Source organism: Bos taurus, chromosome 5 (assembly GCF_002263795.3).
Source record: "Bos taurus isolate L1 Dominette 01449 registration number 42190680 breed Hereford chromosome 5, ARS-UCD2.0, whole genome shotgun sequence".
Taxonomy (NCBI): Eukaryota; Metazoa; Chordata; class Mammalia; order Artiodactyla; family Bovidae; genus Bos; species Bos taurus.
This window is the reverse complement of record NC_037332.1, coordinates 27280238-27303871: the sequence shown is the minus strand read 5'-3', so window position 1 is coordinate 27303871 and position 23634 is coordinate 27280238. Positions and strand designations below refer to the sequence as shown.

Genomic DNA, 23634 nt, shown 5'->3' with positions numbered 1-23634 from the left:
ATTACATGAGCTCTTTCTCCCCAGTGAAGGTGGGTGAGATGGAGCCGTGCATACCTGTGACAAACGTTATGCTGAGTGCTGACCAGGAGCCAGACTGAGGGCCCCAGAACAGAACACGGGGCTCTGAGGAATGGGGGAGGGGACAGACATGGGGGCAGCTAATGTGACACCAGGAAAATAGAGCCTCAACTGTCATATGGGTTCAGGGACAGTGCTATGGATGTGCAGGGCCCCGGTCCCCACTCTGCTGCTCATCAGGGCTGTGAACAAGGGCAGAGTGCTTAGCCATCTGGGCCTCTGTTTGCTGGCCTATAATAGTGGGGCGGATTCAAGGAGTTATTGGCCACAAACCCTAATGTTCCGTCTCATTTATGCTTTTATGACTTGATGGAGTCCACATGGAGGGACCAGAAAATGCATGCCCATAGGAGGTGGCAATTCAGCTGGACCACCAAGCATGGGCAGGCTTTCAGGAGATGGGGCATGGGTACTCGAGATTGGAAGTTATATTTGCCAAGGTCCTGAGGTGTGAAAAGTCCTGGCTGCCAGGAAGAAAGACTGGAGTATGAGGCTGGGGAATGATGAGGGGGAGAAGGGGACACAGGCACCCTGAAGGTCACCCTCAAACAAGGTTCATCGTTGGCAGGTGGCCTTGCCCTGGAGGACTCTGCTCTTCAGCACCTTGTTCAAGGAGACTGTGTCAACTGCTTCTGAGAAAGCAAACATTCTTACAGAAACATACACATGCATCAAAGAGCACTCTTCTTACTCCATTTAATTTTTCTTCACAAAAATCATCACTGCCTGACATATCGTGTGTTTCTTTGTTAGCTGCTGACTTTTACTCTCCCCACCAGACTGTGAGCTACCCAAGGACAGGCTCTACGTGCTGGTTTGCTGACTCCTGCATTCCCTGTGCCTGATGATGCCAGACTCACCAAAGCTCGTGAGCCACTGCTACATGGACCCAGTAGACACAGAGGCATACACAGGCAGGTGGGCATGCTGGCCTCAAACTTGAGGATGGAAAAGAATCAGCCGGAAGAAGAGGAAAGCAAGGCTGGTGTGGGAGAGCAAGATAGGAGGTGGGTTGGCAAGAGACTGAGGAGGAAAGAAAGAAGAAGGAATGACTCTCTGACAACAAGAGACAGTTGTAGGGACACTGTGGGAGCTTTTGAGAGGCGGAGCAGGAAGCTGCGCTGAAACTCAGACACCTGAGAGTCCTGGGGTGACTCAGCTCTTTGATCACAGCAGCCTGAGCGTCTTTGTACGGGGGGCAACTGTTCCCATCTCACAGGGCCATTGTGTGGCCTACCAGGAGTAAGTGCCCAGGTGCCCAGGAAGACCCAAGCCTGCCCAGAGGCAAATCTGTAACAAATCTCTGCTGTGTACAAAGAGCAACTCTCAACCAATGCCTGCCTGGCCAGGACCAGATGGCAAAGATCCATATCAGACCAGGGACCCAGAGGGAAGCAGGAGCTGGACCAAGAGAAGTTGGATGGGGCAACTCAGATGTCAGTATGCCGGGCAACAGATTCAACACTGAGAATCAGATGCTATTGACCATTTATTGCAGAGAAGCAGAGAAGTGGGCATGACCCCAATCAGAGGACAATGAGAACCCCTTGACTGTGAAGACCCAGAAAGGTACAAGGACAGAGGGGCTTGCCTCTGGTCACAGAGAAGCATCCTGGGGATGTGTGTAATCTCTGCATACAAGGCAGTGACCCAGAGAAAGGTGCCCAAGGAGGACACTGAGAGAGCCCGTGGCTGGACGCCCTGCATCAGAGCATCACCCCACTGGGAACAAGGAGCAGGGATGGGACCAAGGCTGTGGTTATGGAGGAAGCACTTCTTGACTTGGGAAGGGGACCCAGAAGAGGAGATGAGGACATGGTGAGATGGGTGAGGTTTGCAGCTTTCTGCTCATGAGCCAGCCTTCATCCACCCTTCATCTCGAGGCCTTTTTGGTTGCACAGCTACTGCCTGAGGTTTTGGCAGGAGCATCCTTAAGCTCGCTGCCTCCACAGCTGCCTTTGGTTTTGACATCCACCGCTGAGGATTTATAGCTGTAGCTGCTCAAGGCACCGAAGCCCATGCTGAAGCCAGTGCCTCCTGCCCCGGTGCTGGTGTTGCTGATGACAGCTGCAATCAGCAAGAAAAGGCCCAGTTCATTCAGCCTCCTGGGACATCCTGATCATTCCCTTAGTTCTCTCCCCTTGGGTGGCTTCACATGGAGACACATTCTCCATTGTCTATTTTTAGTTTATTAAGAGATTTTCATCAGCACTGGTCATTTTTCATGTACTTGACCCCATGTATTTGATCTTTTCCTAATTAGTCTATGTTGATCTATCAATGTCAGACTGTAAGCACTAGCAGATTTTATCAGTGAATTTCTGTCTGGATAGGACCAGATGAAGAAAGGCACTTCAAGGAGGCCTTCTGATGCTTCTGCTAAAGACAGCAGCTGCTGGGAGTACCCTACACTAGAACCCTGCGTTCTCTCTAGCTTTTAAACCTGCTGGAGGTTATTTCTGCTTTTTTCATCATTCAGCCAGTCAGGCTCCTCTCATTCCTTCTTACTTCAGTCCAGTACCTCTCTTATGGACTGGCCTCAAAGAAATGGAATGTAGTCATTAAGCATCATTCACTGTTGGATATCATTTGATCTCTCTACAAGTTATACTTTTGTATAACCTGTATTAAAATAGTATTTCACAATACTGTTTTTCTCCTTCATTACTAAATCCAGCTCCCTCTTTGTGCCCCTAAGTCTCCCCTTAACCCACTCTGTTATTGTTATTCTAACTTTTCTTTGGTGTCATGAAAATAGAGGGGCTTTGACTTCTGGTAGGTGACCAAGGGCAGAGCTAGGTACTGCAGATACTCACAGATGCTCACGGAATTTGGATATTCACCAGACATCCTGCAGAGGGAGAGAAAAAATCAGATAAACCTCCCTAAACCTCTTTGATCCAGGAGGATCCCTCTGTGAATCAGCCTCTCCTCTCAGACATGCCTTCCACTCCAGCCCAGCCTTCTTTCTTCCCAAACACCCGAGTGGGACCTCTCAAGAAACAGAGAACTAAGATGAAAAGTCTGCTGCAGGGAGTCAGCCTCCCCATCAAAGTGGCTTTGGGATTATCTGATGTGTGGGATAATTGTGCTCCTGCTTCCAAATAGTTATGCCTTTGGTCTGAGACAATTAAGAGGAGTGAGCTCACATCCTCACTGGGCCTCAGGCTTTGCCAGAGCAACCTTGAACCTGGGTGACTTTTGGAGACTGTCTTGCCCCTCCCACTAGCCTCAAGAATGAATCATGAAGGGCCAGGGATGCTCTATTTCTCAATGTCTTCGATTCCTCCTGTGCCACCTGTTTGGGATGTTTACAGTCCTGTCCTTCCTGCTGTCTAACTCTGGTCTTTCCTACCGCACCATGTCAAAACCATTTTAATAGAGTTTCACCTCAGTAGGACCTGAACAAAACCAAACTGTTTGCCCTCTACCTTCCTACTAAAGCACAGAGATAATGCTCCAAACAAAAGACATCCTCCCCCTCACCTGCACTCCTCGCCCTCCAGCAGCTTGCGGTAGGTGGCGATCTCCATGTCCAGGGCCAGCTTGGTGCTCATCAGCTCCTGGTACTCACGCATCATCCTGGCCAGTTCCTCCTTGGCCTGGAGAAGGGCGGCGTCCAGCTCATCCAGCTTGGCCCGGGCGTCCTTCAGGGCACAGTCGCCCCGCTGCTCAGCATCGGCGATGGCCATCTCCAGGTTGGAGCACTGAGGGCCAAATGGATTCAGTGCTTTGGGTCAGAACATAGCTCTGAGATCCTGCTCAGAAGACCTCCCTTCTTTTGATCCTGATTGATGGTAAATGCTTTGAGGTCATTCTGGTTTTCCCATTTTGTGAACATCACTAGAGGTGATGTCTAGAATCTGTCCTTCCCCCCAACTCCAGGCACAGTTCAGTCCAGCTCATGCCATGGCATGTAAAGGTGGAGTGCCCTTATCTTGGGAGAGAGGAGGGGAAAGGTATTGATTGAGAAAGTGGCCAGATGGGCACATGGCTCCATCGTCTCCCTTCTAGTGTATAACATCGGCTGTTCTGCCAACCTTAAAAAGTCTACCAACCCTAAAAAGTCTCTGGGTCACTGGCCTTAATTCTACCCCATAGTGTAAAAGATATCTTGGGAGATACTGTAAATAGTGAAAAAAATAGGGACCAATCAAGTTCCTATTAATAAAATGTCTATCCAATAAACCTATCCCACAGAGGATCTGGCCTCCCAAATTGCAGAGACTCATGCTATAAGGCAACAGCTTCCAATAATACTTTTGCATAACTAACAGGTGTTACTAGTTCACAAACTTCACTTTTAGGTGTTACCTGCAGAAGCAAACTGCAGGTGGGCCTCAGCGCTGCATCCAGGGGAAGCTGGGCAGATGGAGGGGGTGTCTTGGGCCTTTCAGTCATGAGCGTGTTTGCCAGTCCCTGGGTTAGGCTTTGGTGGGATCTAAGGATCTGTCCCCTTCTTCTGGAGTCAAAGTTGCTTCACCCCAAGGACAGCAGCTGGTCCTGAGGCCAAATGGAATTTTTCACTGCTGTCCAGGTGGCGCTATCCTCCTCAGCCAGGCAGGCCCCCAGCAGTACAAGCATCCACTGTGTTTCGGGTGAGTGTTCACAGCCTCAGCAGAAGAACCTAGGACCCAGCTACTGAACCAGGGAAAAGCACCACCATCCTCAGGACTGTGGAGACCTGATTATTTGGGAGGATGCAATAAACTCTACAACTCAAATTCCACCAAACTGTCCTCTGTTCTTTCTCACTGACCGAGATCCTGCAGGTGAACCTGGGGGACTCCAGAAGCTTGGGTCTTGTGAATGTGGCATGAGTTGAAAGGAGGACCTGAAATGTTGGTTCCTTTGAAACAATTAGCAGCTGCATTCTGGAGCCACTGGATGCAGAGTCTGCATGTTTAAATGTGGGCTTCTTTGGTGGAGAGGTCAAAAGGCAGGAAAGCACCTTGGCTGAGAACCCTCAAGAGGAGCCATCTTGGGGACCAAGCATCAACAGTGACCTCCACTGGCTCCCCGAGGAGGACATCTCCCCTGACCTCCAAAGCACGGTGGCCTTTTCATCACAAATGTCACTTTCTGGTAATAAGTTTGCCTAAACAGGTACACAGAGCATTTTATCAGATAAATAGAGTAATTGGGTATCAAAGGTAGCTTCAAACACCTTGTGTTTTTCTTTCATTTATGCAGAATTTGATTAAATACAAACATCATAGGTTCTTAATTAGTCTATCTCTCTTCTTTCCACTGCTGGAGGAGGGGTGTGTGTGTGTGTGCACATATGTACGTGCACAAGCAAGACAGAGGAGGGAAGGAGATAGGGAACTTGACTTGTCCAGGAAGCTGAGACCTTAAATCCTTGCACCAAACTCCACAAACTTTGGGAGATTCATGAGTTTGCTTGCTTTGGAATCACAAGCGTGGCCCTGTATTGTGTTCCTATGGGCTGCGTTCAGTGTAGTGCCCCCCACAGACAGCCACAGGAAAGGGCAAACCTGAGCAGAGCCCTGTGCCAAGACTAGTGTTGGGGGTGTGTGTGGCGGGGGTCAAGGTGCGATGGCGGTCTTCCTTCTCCACTTCTAAAATGCACTTCTGGCTCTCCTTCCTCTGGCACAGACTCATCCTGGGAAATTTCCAAACCCTTTCACCAATTGCACTGGGTCTAAGGTCCACTGCCCTCTTTGAAGACTGCCCATAATCCACCCATTCCTACCTAGGGTGTCCTGCTCCCTGCCACCCACCCATCATGGACCTTCTGCTCAGGGTGGGTGTCTTTCCTTCTAGCACACATGCCCACCTCACATCCACTGCTCCTGTGGGTTCCTTCACCAGACCCCCTTTCCTCTCCTTTCTGCCTTCCATCCCAAGGTAATCCACCTCCTACAGGAAGCCTCACTCGGGTCCCCATTCATCCAGAGCCCCTTGGAAGCCCTGCAGCACTTAGGGAGTGTGATGCCCAACAAAGGATGCTACATCTTTCCATATGGATTCCTACTGTTCTCTCCTGAGAGACCGTGTTTTACCCTTTTAAATAATGAGCCTCATACAGATTGGTGCAAGATCCTCACCGTGCTGGGAAGGGCAGGATGCTCTTCTCATTTGTATAGTCTGGTACAACTGCTCTCATACTGACTGTACCAAACCATAATTGGTCTCAAACCAATGAGTGCTGTCAGCTGACTCCTTTCATAGAACCCACCTGCTTCTTCACGTTCCCAATCTCTGAGCGGATCCTCTGGATCATCCGGTTGAGATCTGAGATCTCAGCCTTGGTGAGTTTGAGGTCATCCCCGTGCTGGCCCGCTGTGGCTTGCAGCTCCTGGATCTGAGATTGGGGAACAAGAGATGAAGAGCACAGGACAGTTGAGAATTCAGCCCTTAGGGTGTTGGAGGAGAGGGAGAGTGATGGGGCACCGTTCTCTTTATCTAAGCAGCACAGGCACAAGAGGAGGAGGGGAGAGGGAGGGGGAGAAAGACAACCCTTTCCTTCTGAATAGGAAGGCCCAGCCCCAGCTCAACAGGATCCTCGGTTTCTCAAACATGAGAGCCCTGATGGAGTCTGAATTTCCTGTCCTCGTTTTGACAAAGTTGGAAACAGAAGGAAAGCTGAGATAGTGGATTGTCCACAGAAACGGCGTCAGAATCTCATTGAAGCTGTGACTGAGGTGGCCTCAGCTGTCAGCAAGGGCCTTGGCTGGGGAAGGGCTAAGCCCACACACGACCCCTAACACCTGCCAAGGCTGTGGGGGATCTCTCTGGACCACAGGAAGGCACTTCCACAAGGCCCAACTCCAAGAAGCAGGAAGTCTCTGCCCAGCCCCAACACACGTGCATGCACACACAAGTACACACGTGCACGCATGATGCCAGGGTGGTAGTGTGGTCTCTGGGCCTCAGCTCACCTTGGTCTGGTACAGCGCCTCGGCCTCGGCCTTGCTCTTCAGGGCGATCTCCTCGTACTGGGCGCGGACCTGGGCGATGATGCTGTCCAGGTCTAGGTCGCGGTTGTTGTCCATGGACAGGATGACGGATGTGTCACTGATGTGGGACTGGAGCTGAGCGATCTCCTGGAGGACAGTTAGGGGAGGGGACTCAGTTAAAGGTTTCCCAAGGGGGGGGCGGTCCCTTTTCTTGATCCTCTCCAGCAAATCCCCTGCTTCCCCTTCCTGCCCCTCCTCGGCACATGAGCTCTGCCTTCAGCAGAGGCCTGCAGTGCTCAGGCCTGTGGGTGTGAGATGAAAACATGGAGCTTTCCACCCAGCATGGGACTGCCCTCTCCATCACACACGCAGGACTCCTCCCACCCTACCCACCCTCTCTGTCCCAACAGCCACCATGGATCAGTCTGAACTCCTTATGTGGCACTCAGTCCTCTAGAGTCACCAATGAACCCCCACTACTCTGGGCCCCTCATACTTTAGCACAACTCCAGCTCCAGGTCTCCCCTCATTCTGCTCCTTCAGGCTGGAGTCCATGCCCTTCCCTGCACCCACGGGAATCTTGCTCACCTTTCTCCTGGAACTTTCACTGACACCTCAGGCAGAATTCACCATTCCGCTGCTCTCCCAAAGCTCATTTACATGCTGTTTTCCCTACCGGACTATGGATTCCTAGAGGACAGGAATCATTTCTCCTCCATCACGGTCTCCTCAAAGCCTACCCCCACTGCTCAGCACATAGTAGGGCCTCAGCAAATGGCAGCTGTACTGACAATGTGGGTCAGTACAGAGGTCAAAAGGCCTCTCTGCCAACCTTTGGTCATGTGACCATCCAGGCCAAGGGCCAGAAACCACTTGCAAGAGGAACAGACCACACCAGAGAGCTCAGCAGGGTCCTTACCCCTTCATAGAGGCACTTCAAGAACTTGATCTCATCTGTCAAGGAGTCCACCTTGGCCTGGAGCTCGACCTTGTTCATGTAGGCAGCATCCACGTCCTGGGGAACACAGAGAGGGACCTGTCTCTCCCCCTGCCCTCCCTCCTGCCACAAGGAGCCCCAGATTCCCTGCTCTGTCCCCTTCCGCCATGCTTCACAGGGAGGGCCTGATCCCTGTGCAAGGCCACGGCTGCACCTGGATCTAAAGTTGAAAGCTTCTGGAAGCAGCACACTGCCCGGGCAAGGGGCTTGAAGAGATGAGTGGGACATTAGAATCCTAGCCATCTCTGCTAGAGACTAAGTGACCCCTAAGGGCCTTTCCTCATCCTACAAACATCCTCATGCCAGGCGCCTAGGGAGCCCCCCGGCTTCTTCCCGCCCTCCCCACCCGCCTCTTACCTTCTTGAGCATCACAAACTCATTCTCAGCAGCTGTGCGTCTGTTAATCTCCACCTCGTACCTGCGTGGGGCAAGAGAAAGGAGCGTCACCAGTGGGACAGTTCCATTCTGCAAATGCTCACTGAGCAGTGAGCAATCGCCTCTGTGCCAAAAGCTGCAAGGCAGTGACCCACAACCTGCACTGTACGTTCCCCCAGGGCACGGAGAGCCTTCTCAAAGCGGGTGTGACAAGGACAGCTTTAAAGGAAACAATGTGCAGCTCCTTCGCTCATGGTCAGGCTACCCTAAAATGTATCTACTTGGGAATGCATCTGTGATGGAGACATCATGCACGTTCTGCTGTCCCACCTTCCTCGTGACAGCCGAAAGTCACCCCCTCCCCACCAGCTGGCACCTTGGTATGAGCCCTAGCCAGGGGAGAAACCTCCCAGGCACCAAAAAAAAAATGCTATTCCCACCTTCACTCTGTAAGTTATGCCTGTTTCTTACACAGGTGAAGCAAGGTCTTGGAAATAGGGTGTTTGGATGGGGGTGAGATATTCTCATCACACATATTGTAGCTTGGAGGGTCAAGAGCACCGATCATTTCACTTAAAGATCTCACTATTCCATCCCTTACTATTATCAAAGAACATGTCATCTTCCCCCAGGGGCTTGTAGATAGAGTATAAATATATAAACAGAAAAGGGGTAGGTGGGGAAGGGGTGTGGGGCTGGGGTCTCACATTCCCTCTTCCCCTCTTGCCTTGCCTCCTATCCATGCGACCTTTTGTTTAAAAAGAATAAAAAGATTCTTTAAAGAACATAATACAGGATATTTGCAAGAGCAAACAAAACAGAGCATTGGAAAGAAATGATCTGTGCCCCCAAAAGGGCTATTTTTCATACACGTTAACTTGAGCAGTTCTTTTCAGCTTTTTACTTCCTAAGCCATGGCACTGGCTGCCAAGAAAATTAAGTTGTGTTGGAAGGCTGAAGTAGTACAGGTTAGTGAAGTGGGCTATTTAAAGTATTTAAACAGTGGAGCATTTTCTGAGACTGCCAGATTTTTCTAGTTGCACTGGGTAAAACACAGGAAATAGCTTATATGATTTATCTCAGATTCTATGTGTTTTATTCAAAAGATAATTGAAAAACTCCTTTCTATAAAGTTATACTATGAAATACTTGTTTCCATCGCAATTTTATCTCATATTATCTTACATGTTATCACATTATATCCATCCTATTAACAAAAATAAAAGTATATGCTAATTGAAGACCAATTAGCTTTTAGCACCTTATATCTTTCTACTTCATAAAATACATTGGGAGAGTTTGATCATGAGGGCTACCAGAATTGATGACATTCCTGTATTATAAATAACTTCTCATCATTTACTTCTAAAAATTGAATATCAGACTTCAATATACACATACAACGTTTATAAAGAAAAACTGCATTTTACATTACTATGGACTTAATAAATAACATATAACTTTTAATAACTTTTAAAAACAGATTAAAATGTATAATTAAAAGTTAAACCATGACAAAGTACACATGGATTTATCTTGTTTTAGAATATAGATGTATTAATTATGTTAAATCTGCATTCTTTTCATCTTTAATGTTTTCAATAACCTACCGTACAAGATGTCACCCTTAGTTTGTTGCTGAGTGGATTTTAAAATAGTCCTCAGTGAATGTTTATATTTTGATTCGATTTTAGATATGAAGCCACACTTCTTCTGATAGAAAGCAACTCTTATTTCTCTGGTTTGACAACGAAAGCTAGATTTCCAATTAAGCTAGATGGTAGATGCCCTCTATAAATTAAATGAACCAAAATTTTGGAAACTGTATTTGAGCGTGTACACATATTTAAAGACGGGGCTCTCTGGAGGTGTTCTTTAAGCCTGTCCCCACAATCTGTGTGCTTTCAGAAGGCCAGGACTACATCACCGCCACCTTCAGGGGCTCCATACAGAGCTCAGGCCAGAGTTCCACTTCAGGGGGACTTCAGTAGAGATGGATGGGCAGATCACAAGTGAACCAAGAAAAAAAGCCCAGTTCCAACCATCTTCACCACCTTGTGGAAGAAGTCACTTATCCCCAAAAATCCTAACACCTGGAAGCAAAACACCAAAATATCAGATCACACCAGGCATGGGGCATCACTCTATCTCCTCATAGGTTGAACTTAGAAGGAGAAACCATCTCCCATCCAAGCACACTCTCAACTGTTCTCTTTAATAGTGGGATTCAGCAGCATGGAGATGCCTCACCATAAAAAGAAAAAACTCTTAAAAACTCATTTTTGCTTAGCTTTAAGATGTGTTCTGAGATTGGAAGGATGTCTCCTTTTATAGGAGTCCTGGCAACTCCTACAGAAAACCTCACTCAGGAGGAGCTACAAAGCCATTTGGGTTGTTCATCTGGTTTTGAGACAATTCTCTCCCCCTCCACCCCACATTCTTCCATTTCCAATGTTTAAAATGAGCACATCATCTCCTGGGCAATTTGGAGCACCATTTTGGGTAGATCTTTTCTCTTCCTCCATTTCGTCCTGTCTAGATCTCTCTCCCTCCCTTACAAGAAAGAGTAGTAATGATATCAGCACAGGATTCAAGAAGACAAAATTGCTGGCTCCAAATCACAACCTCATCTACAATCAAGACCTTCGAGTGGTGTTAATCCACCTCTCCACTCACCTCTTCTTGTATTCCTCTACCACATCACGCATACTCCTCAGCTCCGAGTCCAGCCTCACCCGGTCCCCCGACAGCATCTCCAGCTGCTTCCGCAGGTTGCTGGTGTAGCCCTCGAGGATGGGCTCCAGGTTGTTCTTACAGTTGTTCAGGTCCAGCTGCTGCAGCAGCTCCCACTTGGTCCCCAGCACCTGGTTCTGCTGCTCCAGGAACCTCACCTGGAAACCAAAGGTGGTCATAGCCCCCAAATCCCCTCTAAGTGTTCTTGCCTCTCAAGAGTGAGGACAGGGCCCCAGAAATCAGAAGGTGTCATCCTGCAGTGGGAGTCAGGAAAGAGCAAGTTTCCTCAGAGAGTGGATTCAGCCAGAGGGACACGCCCATCTTGTCTCTAAGACAAGAAACAGGATTCAGTTTTAAATGAAATCAGGAAGTGGGTGTAAGCAATGCTGTCTATCATCTGCCACCATGACTTACCATGTGGTTAAGGCAGCATCTTTTGCTATAAATGCTGGTGTTTTTGGAGTGAAGGGAAATGAGAAGCAGGAAGAAATAGTGACTGGGGAATGGCACTGGAAAGTCACTCTGGTAATTTGCATGTTCTTTCTTATATGCAGTCTAAATTGCTCCTGGTTTGTTTCTTTCATTGGTTTTGGAAGCAGATTGTCGCATCTTTAAACTCAACATTCAAAAAAGTAAGATCATAGCATCCGGTTCCATCACTTCATGGCAAATAGATGGAGTGGAGGGGAATGGAAGCAGTGACAGATTTTATTTTCTTGGACTCCAAAACCACTGCAGACAGTGACTGCAGCCACAAAATTAAGACTCTTGCTCTTTGGAAGAAAAGCTATGACAAACCTAAACAGCATATTAAAAAGCAGAGACATCACTTTGCCAACAAAGGTATGTATAGTCAAAGCTATGCTTCTTCCAATAGCCATGTACAGATGTGAGAGCTGGACCATAAAGAAGACTGAATGCCAAAGAATTGATGCTTTCAAATTGTGGTGTTGGAAAAGACTTTTTTTTTTTTTGGAAAAGACTCTTGACAGTCCCTTGGACAGCAAGGAAATCAAATCAGTCAATCCTAAAGGAAATCAACCCTGAAGATTCATTGGAAGAACTGATGCTGAAGTTCAAATATTTTGGCCACCTGTTGCAAAGAACCAACTTATTGGAAAAGATCCTGATGCTGGGAAAGATTGAGGACAGGAGAAGGGGATGACAGAAGATGAGATGGTTAGATAGCATCACTGACTCAATGGACATGAGTTTGAGCAAACTCTGGGAGATAGTGAAGGACAGGGAAGCCTGGTGTGCTGCAGTCCATGGGGTCGAAAAGAGTCCGACACAACTGAGCAACTGAACAACAATCACATCTTTACAAATCTATTCATACTTGACGGAAGATTTCTCATTTTTGTACTGAATAACGTCAGGCCTCTGCTATGCCAACATTCCTCTTCTTACCAATCTCTTTAGTTATTTCTTCCACTGCCCTCTGTCCTCCAATACTTCACTTCCTCTTCCCAAGTACAGTTGGGAGGGACATAGGCTACTGTCGCTGCCTCTTCTATTACCCTGGCACATTTCTTAGCTTCCCTCTATCTTAATTTGAGCTTCTGCAAGATAGAGTGATCACTGAATCACGGGTTGATAAATGAGAACCACTTGGGTCAGCACCAGGCACTGAGGAGTGTCAGCTATTATTAGTATCATATCCCTCATGGTCTAGATCTTTCCAGGTGGAGACGAGAGAAGCCCATTCTTTGTCTCCTCCCATTCAGCAGGATCACTGCCTATGACTCCAGAGCCATCTTCTCTGTTGCCCCAATTTCTGGACATACACACACCTACACAACATACACACACATACTTTGACATGCCCTCCTTCCAAACCTTCTCCCCTCAGCACCTTCACTGTTCTAGCCCTTTCCTCTCACCTCCTCCAAAAACCTTCCTAGTTTACATCCTTATCCCACTTACCACCTTCCAGGTCTTTCTCACCCACCAGCCATCCTGTCCTGGGACACCCCCTGTCCTGGAACTGCAAACCCATCTCTCTGTTTGGTAGTGAGAGCCCTCAGGGGGCCCATTATGCATCTCCTGCCCCTGACACCATCCTCCCTTTCCTGAGTCTTTTCCTGCAAGGAAGGAATGAAGCTCCTCTTTAAGGGGGAGGTGGGGTGAAGGTATGCCAGACACTGTTTTAAGCACCTCAGAAACATCCAGTTCATCCTCATTATAACCTTATGGGGTTAGAGCTACTCTTGTGCCCATTTTACACAAGAGGCAAGGGAAGTTCGGAGAGCATAACTAACTTGCCCAAGTTCCCACGCCAGTGGCAGGGGCAGAGTGAGACCCGCATGTACACTGGTCATCAAGGCACGGACCGGTAGACGCTCCAGCACCAACCTTGTCAATGAAGGAGGCGAACTTGTTGTTCAGAGCCTTGATCTGCTCCCGCTCCTGGGCGCGCACTTTCTGGATCTCTGGGTCCAGCTCCACGTTGAGGGGGGACAGGAGGCTTTTGTTGACAGTGACCTGAGGGATGCCGCCCGGAGGGCACACGGATGGACACGCGGGCCCCAGCCCCGCGCTGCCGAAGACGGTGCCCACGAAGCCTCCCCGGCGGCCACCACCCGTGGCCGCGCAGGAACCCAGCGCGGAGCCACCCCTCCCGGCCGCGGAGCTCAGGGCCGGGCGCCTGCCGCCCCCACAGTTGAAGAGGCTTCTGCTACCGAAGGTGGCCGTGCCCTTGATGCCGCTGGCCCGGAATGAGGCGGTGCTGCTGCTGACCCGACTGGAGATGATGGCAGAGCAGCCGCTGAAGGCCAGGCGCTCCCCACCGGGGTAGAGGTTTAACTGGCGGCTCATGGCTGAGAGGTGCAGGTCAGGGGTTGCTGGGTGGACAGGCGCAGAGCAGCTGGGCTTTCTGTCCCTGCTCAGTCCTTAAATAGTCAGAGGGCTGGGCCGGCTGGAGTCAGCCTAATATGTAGTTCATGAATATCTTTCAGGCCACCTAGGGCCTCTTGGTTCTCCATTTATGAAATTACCATCTCCCTTCTGAGATTTTTGTCTCTTCCACCCTGAACTCCCCATGAATTCCCTATAAAATGGTCCGGAACCCTGCATTTGCTCTGCTTATCTCCTGCATTATAGTAATTTGGCTGCCTTATCTCCCCTCACTGCCCTGCAATCACTGGGGTTATCCCTGCCCAGATCTCCAGTGGAAGTTCTCAGTGGGTCTGGCCTCTTTGAGTAGAGGAGGGACCAGGGTAATAGGGTAACAGATGTCCAGGCTGGTTCTGCTTCAGAAGGACATGAACAAGGTCAAGAATATTCCAGAGAGTCCTCCTTAGTCTGTCCCCTGCTCTCTGCCCAGAAGGAAGTTCCAAGGGTAGAAACTTCTGATCTGTCTGAAGGGACTTCTCAATCTGGGAGACCAGACACGGTGACAAACAAGGCTAGTGAGAGCTCTGGTCACAAGTGCTGACAGATGGTTTTGGGCCAGAGCTAAAAGCTTTCTCCAGAAAAGCATTTCTGGAACACGAGTTGGGGAGATGTTATCTAGGATGGAGGGAAGAAAGCGGCCTGGGGAGATGGCACGGGAGAACTTTAGGAAGACGGCCTTTCCTTAGGTTTAGGGGTTGTTTCATTGTTGTTTGGTTTGGTTTGGAGGTTTTTGATTTGTTTTGTCTTTGGTTTGTTTGTTTGAGTTTTATGTTTTGTTTTTAATAGTAGAAGAGGACCATTCCTCCAATCAAGGAAACTTTGGTCAGGACATTTGCTGCCCTGACATCTCTGATTCTGGATCAACATGTGATGGACTCTCAGGAACAGGTCAGGAGAGCCCAAGGACGACTCCCCGAGTCTGAAATTAAGAATTCAGTTCTAGAACCTGATTCCATGTAAGCTCAGGAGCATCTTTCTTCAATCTAACTCAACTTCCTTTTTTCCAACTGGAGTTGCCTTCAATTCTTCTCTTCCGTGAGAAACAGTTCCTTCCTGCTCCTCTGGCATCCAGGGGGTTCTGTCTCATCGCTCTTATAGCTCAGTCTGTCTGAGTCCTAGAACTCTATCCCATTCCTCCATCAGATTGACAGGTCCCTCTGGATTAAGGTCCTTCCCTCCCTGCTCCCCTGAGTTCAGCCAAGGCCTTGGTATCAGAGATACTCAGGACAAATGTGAAACAGACTGGAGGTCAGGACAAAGCTCGTGTTGTGTCTTCTACTCTTTGGTGGAGCCTCAGCTTCCCTTGGGACCCTAATGGGCCAGCCAGATAGTGCCTGGGGGTAGATGACTGACACAGCCTCCACTGAACCAATCACAGAACATAATAACAGCCAAGGTGTTTACCCCACAGGGAACAAGGCTCTGGGGACAGTGGTGAGTGCTGGAAGGTGGCGCCAGCCACAGATAAACAGATAGAGGAGTCTGTGGTGTTCTGGAGGGCAAGAGGTGGGCTCTCTTTGCTACCTAAGAGGAGATGCTATAGTCCATTCTCTCCAGAAAGGGGAGGACATCAGTGTGACTGGGTGATCATTAGGCCATTCAAGAAACTCAGGATTGTGCTTTCCACAATCTCATGAAAATGAGATTTCTCCCTCTGCCCCATGATTTTAGCCAGTGGTTGTTTTTGTTTTTTTTTTCCCCCTATGAACACAAAAATTAGTTTATAAGTTCTGGTCACTGAGTTTAAAAAAAGGTTTTAAATTGAAGCAGGAAAAACTTACATAGAATTGTAACTTACATAGAGCCTGGTGCAGAGAATGGACCGAGTGAACACACTCCAAGAGTGTGAACAGCTCACATGGGGTACCTGCTACCAGAATGCCAGTGTGTCTGCGCCCCTGGCTTTCAAAAGGAACCTTTGAAGTCTCCCTTTTCTTGGACACCTTCTAAGAAGCTGAGACACTTAGCCATCTGAGACCAAGCCATTTCTGCCCAGAGGTCGGTGTTGGCCACCCCTAGGCAGGAACAGGTAGGGGAACAGGTAAATGACCTTTTCTTATCCTCCAGTGAGGGGTCAACTGGCTGGATGAATCAAGAAGTCCTCAACCCTCAGGCTCACCTTAGAGATTATGAAAAGGCAAAAGTGACACATCCAGGCTTCAGAGACATCAGATATGTGAGGACATGGGCAGGTCGAAACGTGGCGGAAGCCTGATAAGCAGGGTTCTCATTGCCCCTGACGGCAGCTCGCTGTGTCACCTCAGGCCCTGTGACCAACTCTGCCACTAGTTCTGAGAGACAGCCACCCCTGGATTGCTGGATGGGGCCGGAAATAGCACCCCCTGAAACTAGAGGTCAGCAGTCTAACATGGACGAAACTGTTTAAGCAAGGATTTGCCAGTGGGTCTCTTTTGCCCCAGAACACTAATTCTAAGGAAATTAATAGACATCATGTAGAAAAAAACTGTAGGGGTGGGTTCATTGCTGGGTTGAAAAAAAAAGAGTTAAGGAAGCATCTTATTGCAGGATCACTTAAAACACTTAGTGCTCCTGCTACACCAGAGTGAGCAACACTCAGTGCTTTCTCACAGGGTGACTGGGAAGTGAAATTCTAATTCTTTTTCTTATACTTTTTAATATTTTTGAATTTTCTAATATAAGCATATAATTTTTAATATAAATTTATTTTTTAATTGGAGGCTAATTACTTTACAATATTGTATTGGTTTTGCCATACGTTGACATGAATTCATGATAGGTGTACACGTGTCCCCCATTCTGAAGTCCCCTCCCACCTCCCTCCCCATACCGTCCCTCTGGGTCATCCCACTGCACCAGCCCGGAGCACCCTGTATCCTGCATTGAACCTGGACTGGCGATTCGTTTCACATATGATATGTACATGTTTCAATGCCATTCTCCCAAATCATCCCACCCTCACCCTCTCCCACAGAGTCCAAAAGACTGTTCTATACATCTGTGTCTCTTTTGCTGTTTCGCATACAGGGTTATCGTTACCATCTTTCTAAATTCCATATACATGCATTATTATACTGTATTGGTGTTTTTCTTTCTGGCTTACTTCACTCTGTATAATCGGCTCCAGTTTCATCCACCTCATTAGAACTGATTCAAATGTATTCTTTTTAATGGCTGAGTTACTCCATTGTGTATATGTACCACAGCTTTCTTATCCATTCATCTGCTGATGGACATCTAGGTTGCTTCCATGTCCTGGCTATTATAAACAGTGCTGCGATGAACATTGGGGTACATGTACCTCTTTCAATTCTGGTTTCCTCAGTGTGTATGCCCAGCAGTGGGATTGCTGGGTCATATAGCAGTTCTATTTCCAGTTTTTTAAGGACTCTCCACACTGTTCTCCATAGTGGCTGTACTAGTTTGCATTCCCACCAACAGTGTAAGAGGGTTCCCTTTTCTCCACACCCTCTCCAGCATTTATTGCTTGTAGACTTTTGGATCGCAGCCATTCTGACTGGCGTGAAATGGTACCTCATAGTGGTTTTGATGCATTTCTCTGATAATGAATGATGTTGAGCATCTTTTCATGTGTTTGTTAGCCATCTGTATGTCTTCTTTGGAGAAATGTCTATTTAGTTCTTTGGCCCATTTTTTGATTGGGTCGTTTATTTTTTTGGAATTGAGCTGCAGGAGTTGCTTGTATATTTTTGAGATTAGTTGTGTGTCAGTTGCTTCGTTTGCTATTTTCTCCCATTCTGAAGTCTGTCTTTTCACCTTGCTTATAGTTTCCTTTGTTGTGCAGAAGCTTTTAAGTTTAACTAGGTCCCATTTGTTTATTTTTGCTTTTATTTCCAATATTCTTGGAGGTGGGTCATAGAGGATCCTGCTGTGATTTATGTCAGAGAGTGTTTTGCCTATGTTCTCCTCTAGGAGTTTAATAGTTTCTAGTCTTACGTTTAGATCTTTAATCCATTTTAAGTTTATTTTTGTGTATGGTGTTAGAAAGTGTTCTAGTTTCATTCTTTTACAAGCAGTTGACCAGTTTTCCCAGCACCACTTGTTAAAGAGATTGTCTTTTCCCCATTGTATATTCTTGCCTCCTTTATCAAAGATAAGGTGTCCATAGGTGTGTGGATTTATCTCTGGGCTTTGTATTTTGTTCCATTGACCAGATCACAACAGACAACACAGAAATACAAAGGATCATAAGAGACTACTATCAGCAACTATATGACAATAAAATGGACAACTTGGAAGAAATGGACAAATTCTTAGAAAAGTGCAACTTTCCAAAACTGAACCAGGAAGAACTAGAAAATCTTAACAGACCCATCACAAGCACGGAAATTGAAACTGTAATCAGAAATCTTCCAGCAAATAAAAGCCCAGGTCCAGATGGCTTCACAGCTGAATTCTACCAAAAATTTAGAGAAGAGCTAACACCTATCCTACTCAAACTCTTCCAGAAAATTGCAGAAGGTGAACTTCCAAACTCATTCTATGAAGCCACCATCACCCTAATACCAAAACCTGACAAAGATGCCACAAAAAAAGAAAACTACAGGCCAATATCACTGATGAACATAGATGCAAATTCCTTTAAAATTCTAGCAATCAGAATCCAACAACATATTAAAAAGATCATACATCATGACCAAATGGGCTTTATCCCAGGGATGCAAGGATTCTTCAATGTCTGCAAATCAATCAATGTAATATACCACATTAACAAATTGAAAAATAAAAACCATATGATTATCTCAATAGATGCAGAGAAAGCCTTTGACAAAATTCAATATCCATTTATGATTAAAAAAAAAAAAAACCCTCCAGAAAGCAGGAATAGAATGAACATACCTCAGCATAATAAAAGCTATATATAATTTTTATAAGTGAGTTTTTAAAAAATTTTACTTAACATTTTCAATTATTACAGAACACTGGCTATCTTCCCTCATTATACAATATGTCCTTGAGTCTACCCTACACCTGAAAGTTTGTACCTCCCACTCCAATATTTCCCCTCCCCCTTCCCACTGTTGGTATGAGTGTTGTTTTTTTTCCCAAAAAAATTTGGAGAAGAAAGTAGAATGCTGATTCCAGTATCAGAAATAAAGTACTGTTATAATAAAAAACTCAAGGCTTTCCAAACCTTTTTTTAGGTCACAGAGCCCCTCTCCTTGACCAAATATAGGAATCAGGGTTTTAAGGAATATACTTTAAGAAATATTGAACAAGTCTTCTCTAGTCCACTATTAAGTAGACAAGTTTCCAAGTCCAAACAAATTTACAGTATCTCCTTAAAAACCTGAAGGAGATCTAACTGTAATAAATATAATGTGCAGACTGATCTGGTTGATAGCAACATGTCTCCAGTTACACTGTCAAAACCAAAGGGAAGTTGTTTATGTGGACTGGAGGGCAGATGCCAGCATCACCCCAACACCACTCAATGGAGTTACCTTCTGGTGGGAACTGATGTCTGTCCCTACACTGAGGAAGGTTGTACCAAAGACTGCCAGTGCCTACCAAGTGCCCTTGGCTCCTCCCCATTTCCCAGCCTCCTTTGGGATTTGGCTGGAGATTGGGGCCATGGTGGCCAGTTGAGTGCGAGTGGCATTAAAGTGTGTCATTCCTAGAGTGAGGCAGTCAGCAGCCTGCATACTTCTCGAATCTCTCTTTTCTCCTACCCCAGTAACTCTGGAAACCGGGTGTTCCAAGTGACAGGGCTACAAAACACAAGAGCCTCGGCTCCTGAGACATCCACTGTCACAACCATATAGATGAGATGCCTTAGACTGGGAATGAGAAATGAGCCCTTTTCATGTTAAGTTAAACCACTGAGACTTCAAGGTTTTCCCACAGGGGCAGTCAGTGTTAATTACCTGAATCCAAGCATAGAAGTTAAGTGATAGAAATCTCTCTTAATAGACAATACTCTTTATCCTTAGTTCCTGTTAGTGAAGTGTCTTATCCTTATTAGACCTTCTCTACTTTTCCTCTCACTTAAGCTTCTTGAAAGCAGAGTGTATCCTAGTAATAGTAAGAGCTATAATAGTAACAGTGATTTATTAACAACCATTTATGGAACACATACTATGTGGCAGTCACTAAATTAAAGAATTCTCCTACATTCTCTCATTAACTGTAATTCTCATGACAACTTTACGAGGGAACTACTATTATTAACCCCTTTTTACACCTGAGGAAATGGAGACTCATGGGGCAGAAGTCACAGAGTGAGTGGTGGAGGAGGCCCTCAGTTGGGTCTATCTGGCACCCAAGATCTAGGCTTCTCCCACGAGCTCTACAGAATGAAATCCCAGCTCCTTAGCAGACATAGGGCCTCTCTGATGTGGCTGCTGCCCGCCTCCTCAGCTTCAGGTGCCACTGCCTCCTCCCTCTCCACCTTCAGAACCTCTTCAGCCTTCCTCTTCACACTCGGGCAACCGTGACCTGCTTATACCATCTAGTGCCCCTGGGTACAATGCCCACTTCTTCTTGTCTGCCTAGTAAGCTCCATCCTCTCAAAACTCCATAGGTGATGCCTCCTCTGCCAGCCTCTCCTGATCTCCCTGAAGTTCCCACTCTCCTCTGTGCTGCCTCTGATTTCTTATGTTGCCCATATCCCACCTGGGTTACATTTTTTTTGTGGTTACATCTTCATTAAAAGTTCATGCTAAATCACTTCAGTCGTGCCCAGCTATTTGCGACCCTATGGACTGTAGCCTGCCAGGTTCCTCTGTCCATGGGGTTTCTCCAGGCAAGAATACTAGAGTGGTTTGCCATTTCCTCCTCCAGGGGATCTTCCCAACCCAGGGATTGAACCTGCGTCTCTTATGTCTCCTGCATTGGCAGATGGTTTCTTTACCACTAACACCAGTAGGAAGACCCTCATTAAGAGTTTGGACCCTTTTCTTTTTCTTTTCCCCAAATAATTTTTTGTTGACTTTATTCCCATCTTTTATGATAAAGTGATTTTCTTTTTCACATTAGAAATGAAAAAAGTTGTATATATTTTATTTAAATGAAAACTTTTTTTTCTATTTGAGAATATGTAGTGATAATATTTAGATATATACCTAGAGATTAAGTCATAGCCTGGATATGCCATTGCCTTGCTTCTTTGACAGTACAAGAGGATACATTCACATATGCACTCCAAGCTTTTTGAAAGAAGACATAATCATTTTGTTTGAGATCTAGTTATAATTCTCCAACCCTTTCGTTTTGTCAGATTAATCAACAACTAGAATGATAGATGCAAAGAACTGACTCATTGGGAAATACCCTGATTCTGGGAAAGATTGAAGGCAAGAGGAGAGAATGAGATGGTTGGATGGCATCACCGACTCAATGGTCATGAATTTGAGCAAGCTCCAGGAGTTGGTGATGGACAGGGAAGCCTGGTGTGCTGCAGTCCATGGGGTCTCAAAGAGTCGGACACAACTGAGCAACTGAACTGAACTGAGGATGATAGATAGATGGAAATGGATATATATATTTATATATATCTGTTTTGCTGACATTATCTGTTCTTGACATAGACCTTTTTGCTGTATATGTATATTCATTTTGTTTCTCTTGACATGAGGAGAGGGACAACCTATTTAATTGCCGAGAATAGCCCCCATTTATAACAAAGTACTTTATATATAATGGGCAACCAGGACTTATTTAATGGAGCATGGGCCTTTTTCTATATCACTATATCCCCAACACTAACTCATGCCAGGCATGTGATAGCTACTTCCTAAAGATTCCTTGACTTGACCACCTTTCTTTACTGGCCCCAAGAGTGTCTTCCCTGTGACTAGTTATTCAGCCAGCCAGTTCTCCTTTGGGCAATCAATAAACTGCATATAGTTTATAAGATGGTTTCTTTAAAGTTTAGATTTTGTTAATTGCTTTACCAGCAGCATGGGAAATAGATGGGGAAACAGTGGAAACAGTGTCAGACTTTATTTTGGGGGGCTCCAAAATCACTACAGATGGTGACTGCAGCCATGAAATTAAAAGACGCTTACTCCTTGGAAGAAAAGTTATGACCAACCTAGATAGCATATTCAAAAGCAGAGACATTACTTTGCCAACAAAGGTCCATCTAGTCAAGGCTATGGTTTTTCCAGTGGTCATGTATGGATGTGAGAGTTGGACTGTGAAGAAAGCTGAGCACCGAAGAATTGATGCTTTTGAACTGTGGTGTTGGAGAAGACTCTTGAGAGTCCCTTGGACTGCAAGGAGATCCAACCAGTCCATTCTGAAGGAGATCAGCCCTGGGATTTCTTTGGAAGGAATGATGCTAAAGCTGAAACTCCAGTACTTTGGCCACCTCATGTGAAGAGTTGATTCATTGGAAAACTCTGGGAACTCCCTCCCTCTGATGCTGGGAGAGGTTGGGGGCAGGAGGAAAAGGGGATGACAGAGGATGAGATGGCTGAATGGCATCACTGACTTGATAGACGTGAGTTTGAGTGAACTCTGGGAGATGGTAATGGACAGCGAGGCCTGGCATGTTGTGATTCATGGGATCGCAGAGAGTTGGACACGACTGAGCGACTGAACTGAACTGAACTGAACTGAAATGAAACACCTTTCAGTGAGCTAATTATGGTTTGAATCACAAAGATCAAGAACAAGATTCTGTTTCCACTTAACATTTACTAAGCATGAACTTTGTGCCAGAAATTGCACAGAACATCTTCATATTGCCTCATTTTAGCTTAACTACAATCTGGTGGTTAATTCTGCTTATTTTATAGCTACAGAAATGAGGCTCAAAGAGGTTGAAAGCTTTGCCCATGATCACCATTTGCAGGGATTGAATCTGAATTCAAGGCTATCAACCTGAACTCTAGGACTCTGTCTGGACCCATAGGGACCCTGTTCAGATGCACCTGTGAGTCCTGGTCTCAGTGTGTGCTGGCCTCTCACTTACTCTTTGCTTCCTGTTGCATGCTGCCAGCATGATTTTGGCCTGGGCGCCTATGAGAAAGCTCTGAGCACAGGAGTGTTTTGGAAGTTGAGTGACATGCAACAGAGATGGCCCCCACGCTTAAACACAACTCATACATACATACATGTGCATTCACGTCCACCTCAACCCAGTAAAACTTCCCCAAGGATCAAGAGAACATGGGTCATTAATTAAAACAGAATCTACCTTTGATCTTTGTCCAGAGAACAAAGAGCAGCCAAAACTTGAGCCCCAGGCTTTCTGGAACTGGCCTTCTGCTGCCTCTTGGCCAATTTTTTTTAATTGGAGTATAGTTGCTTTACAATGTTGTGTTCATTTCTGCTGTACAGCAAAGTGAATCCACTATGCATATACATATATCCTCTCTTTTTTTGGATTGCCTTTCCATCTAGGTCATTTGTTCTCTATGATTATATCTCTATTTCTGCTTTGCAAATAGGGTTATCTGTACCATTTTTCTGGATTCCATATATATGTGTTAATATACGATATCTGTTTTTCTGTTTGGCCAGTTTTAAATTTTGCCACAAGACAAATCTTGGCTCCCTGTCTGTCCCAACAATCTAGACGTTCTCAAAGATTTTCCATTCACCCGTGAATTGACCTGAGAAAAGCGTGACTTCAAAGGTTCATCTGCTGGAGATGGGGGACAGAGATGAATCCTCAGTATTACA

The 23634-nt window shown here is 46.3% G+C and overlaps 1 protein-coding gene across 1 annotated transcript; it reads right to left on the bottom strand.

The window, feature by feature from the left end:
* Positions 1–1554: 1554 nt before the first annotated feature.
* On the bottom strand, positions 1555–13941 carry KRT72 (keratin 72). Its single transcript, NM_001075944.1, has 9 exons — positions 13462–13941; positions 11050–11264; positions 8356–8416; positions 7921–8016; positions 6984–7148; positions 6281–6406; positions 3565–3785; positions 2895–2929; positions 1555–2145 (listed from the first exon to the last, which is right to left on the bottom strand). The coding sequence occupies exons 1-9, from the start codon at positions 13921–13923 to the stop codon at positions 1952–1954; spliced, it is 1575 nt and encodes a 524-aa protein (NP_001069412.1). The 5' UTR covers positions 13924–13941; the 3' UTR covers positions 1555–1951.
* Positions 13942–23634: the final 9693 nt, after the last annotated feature.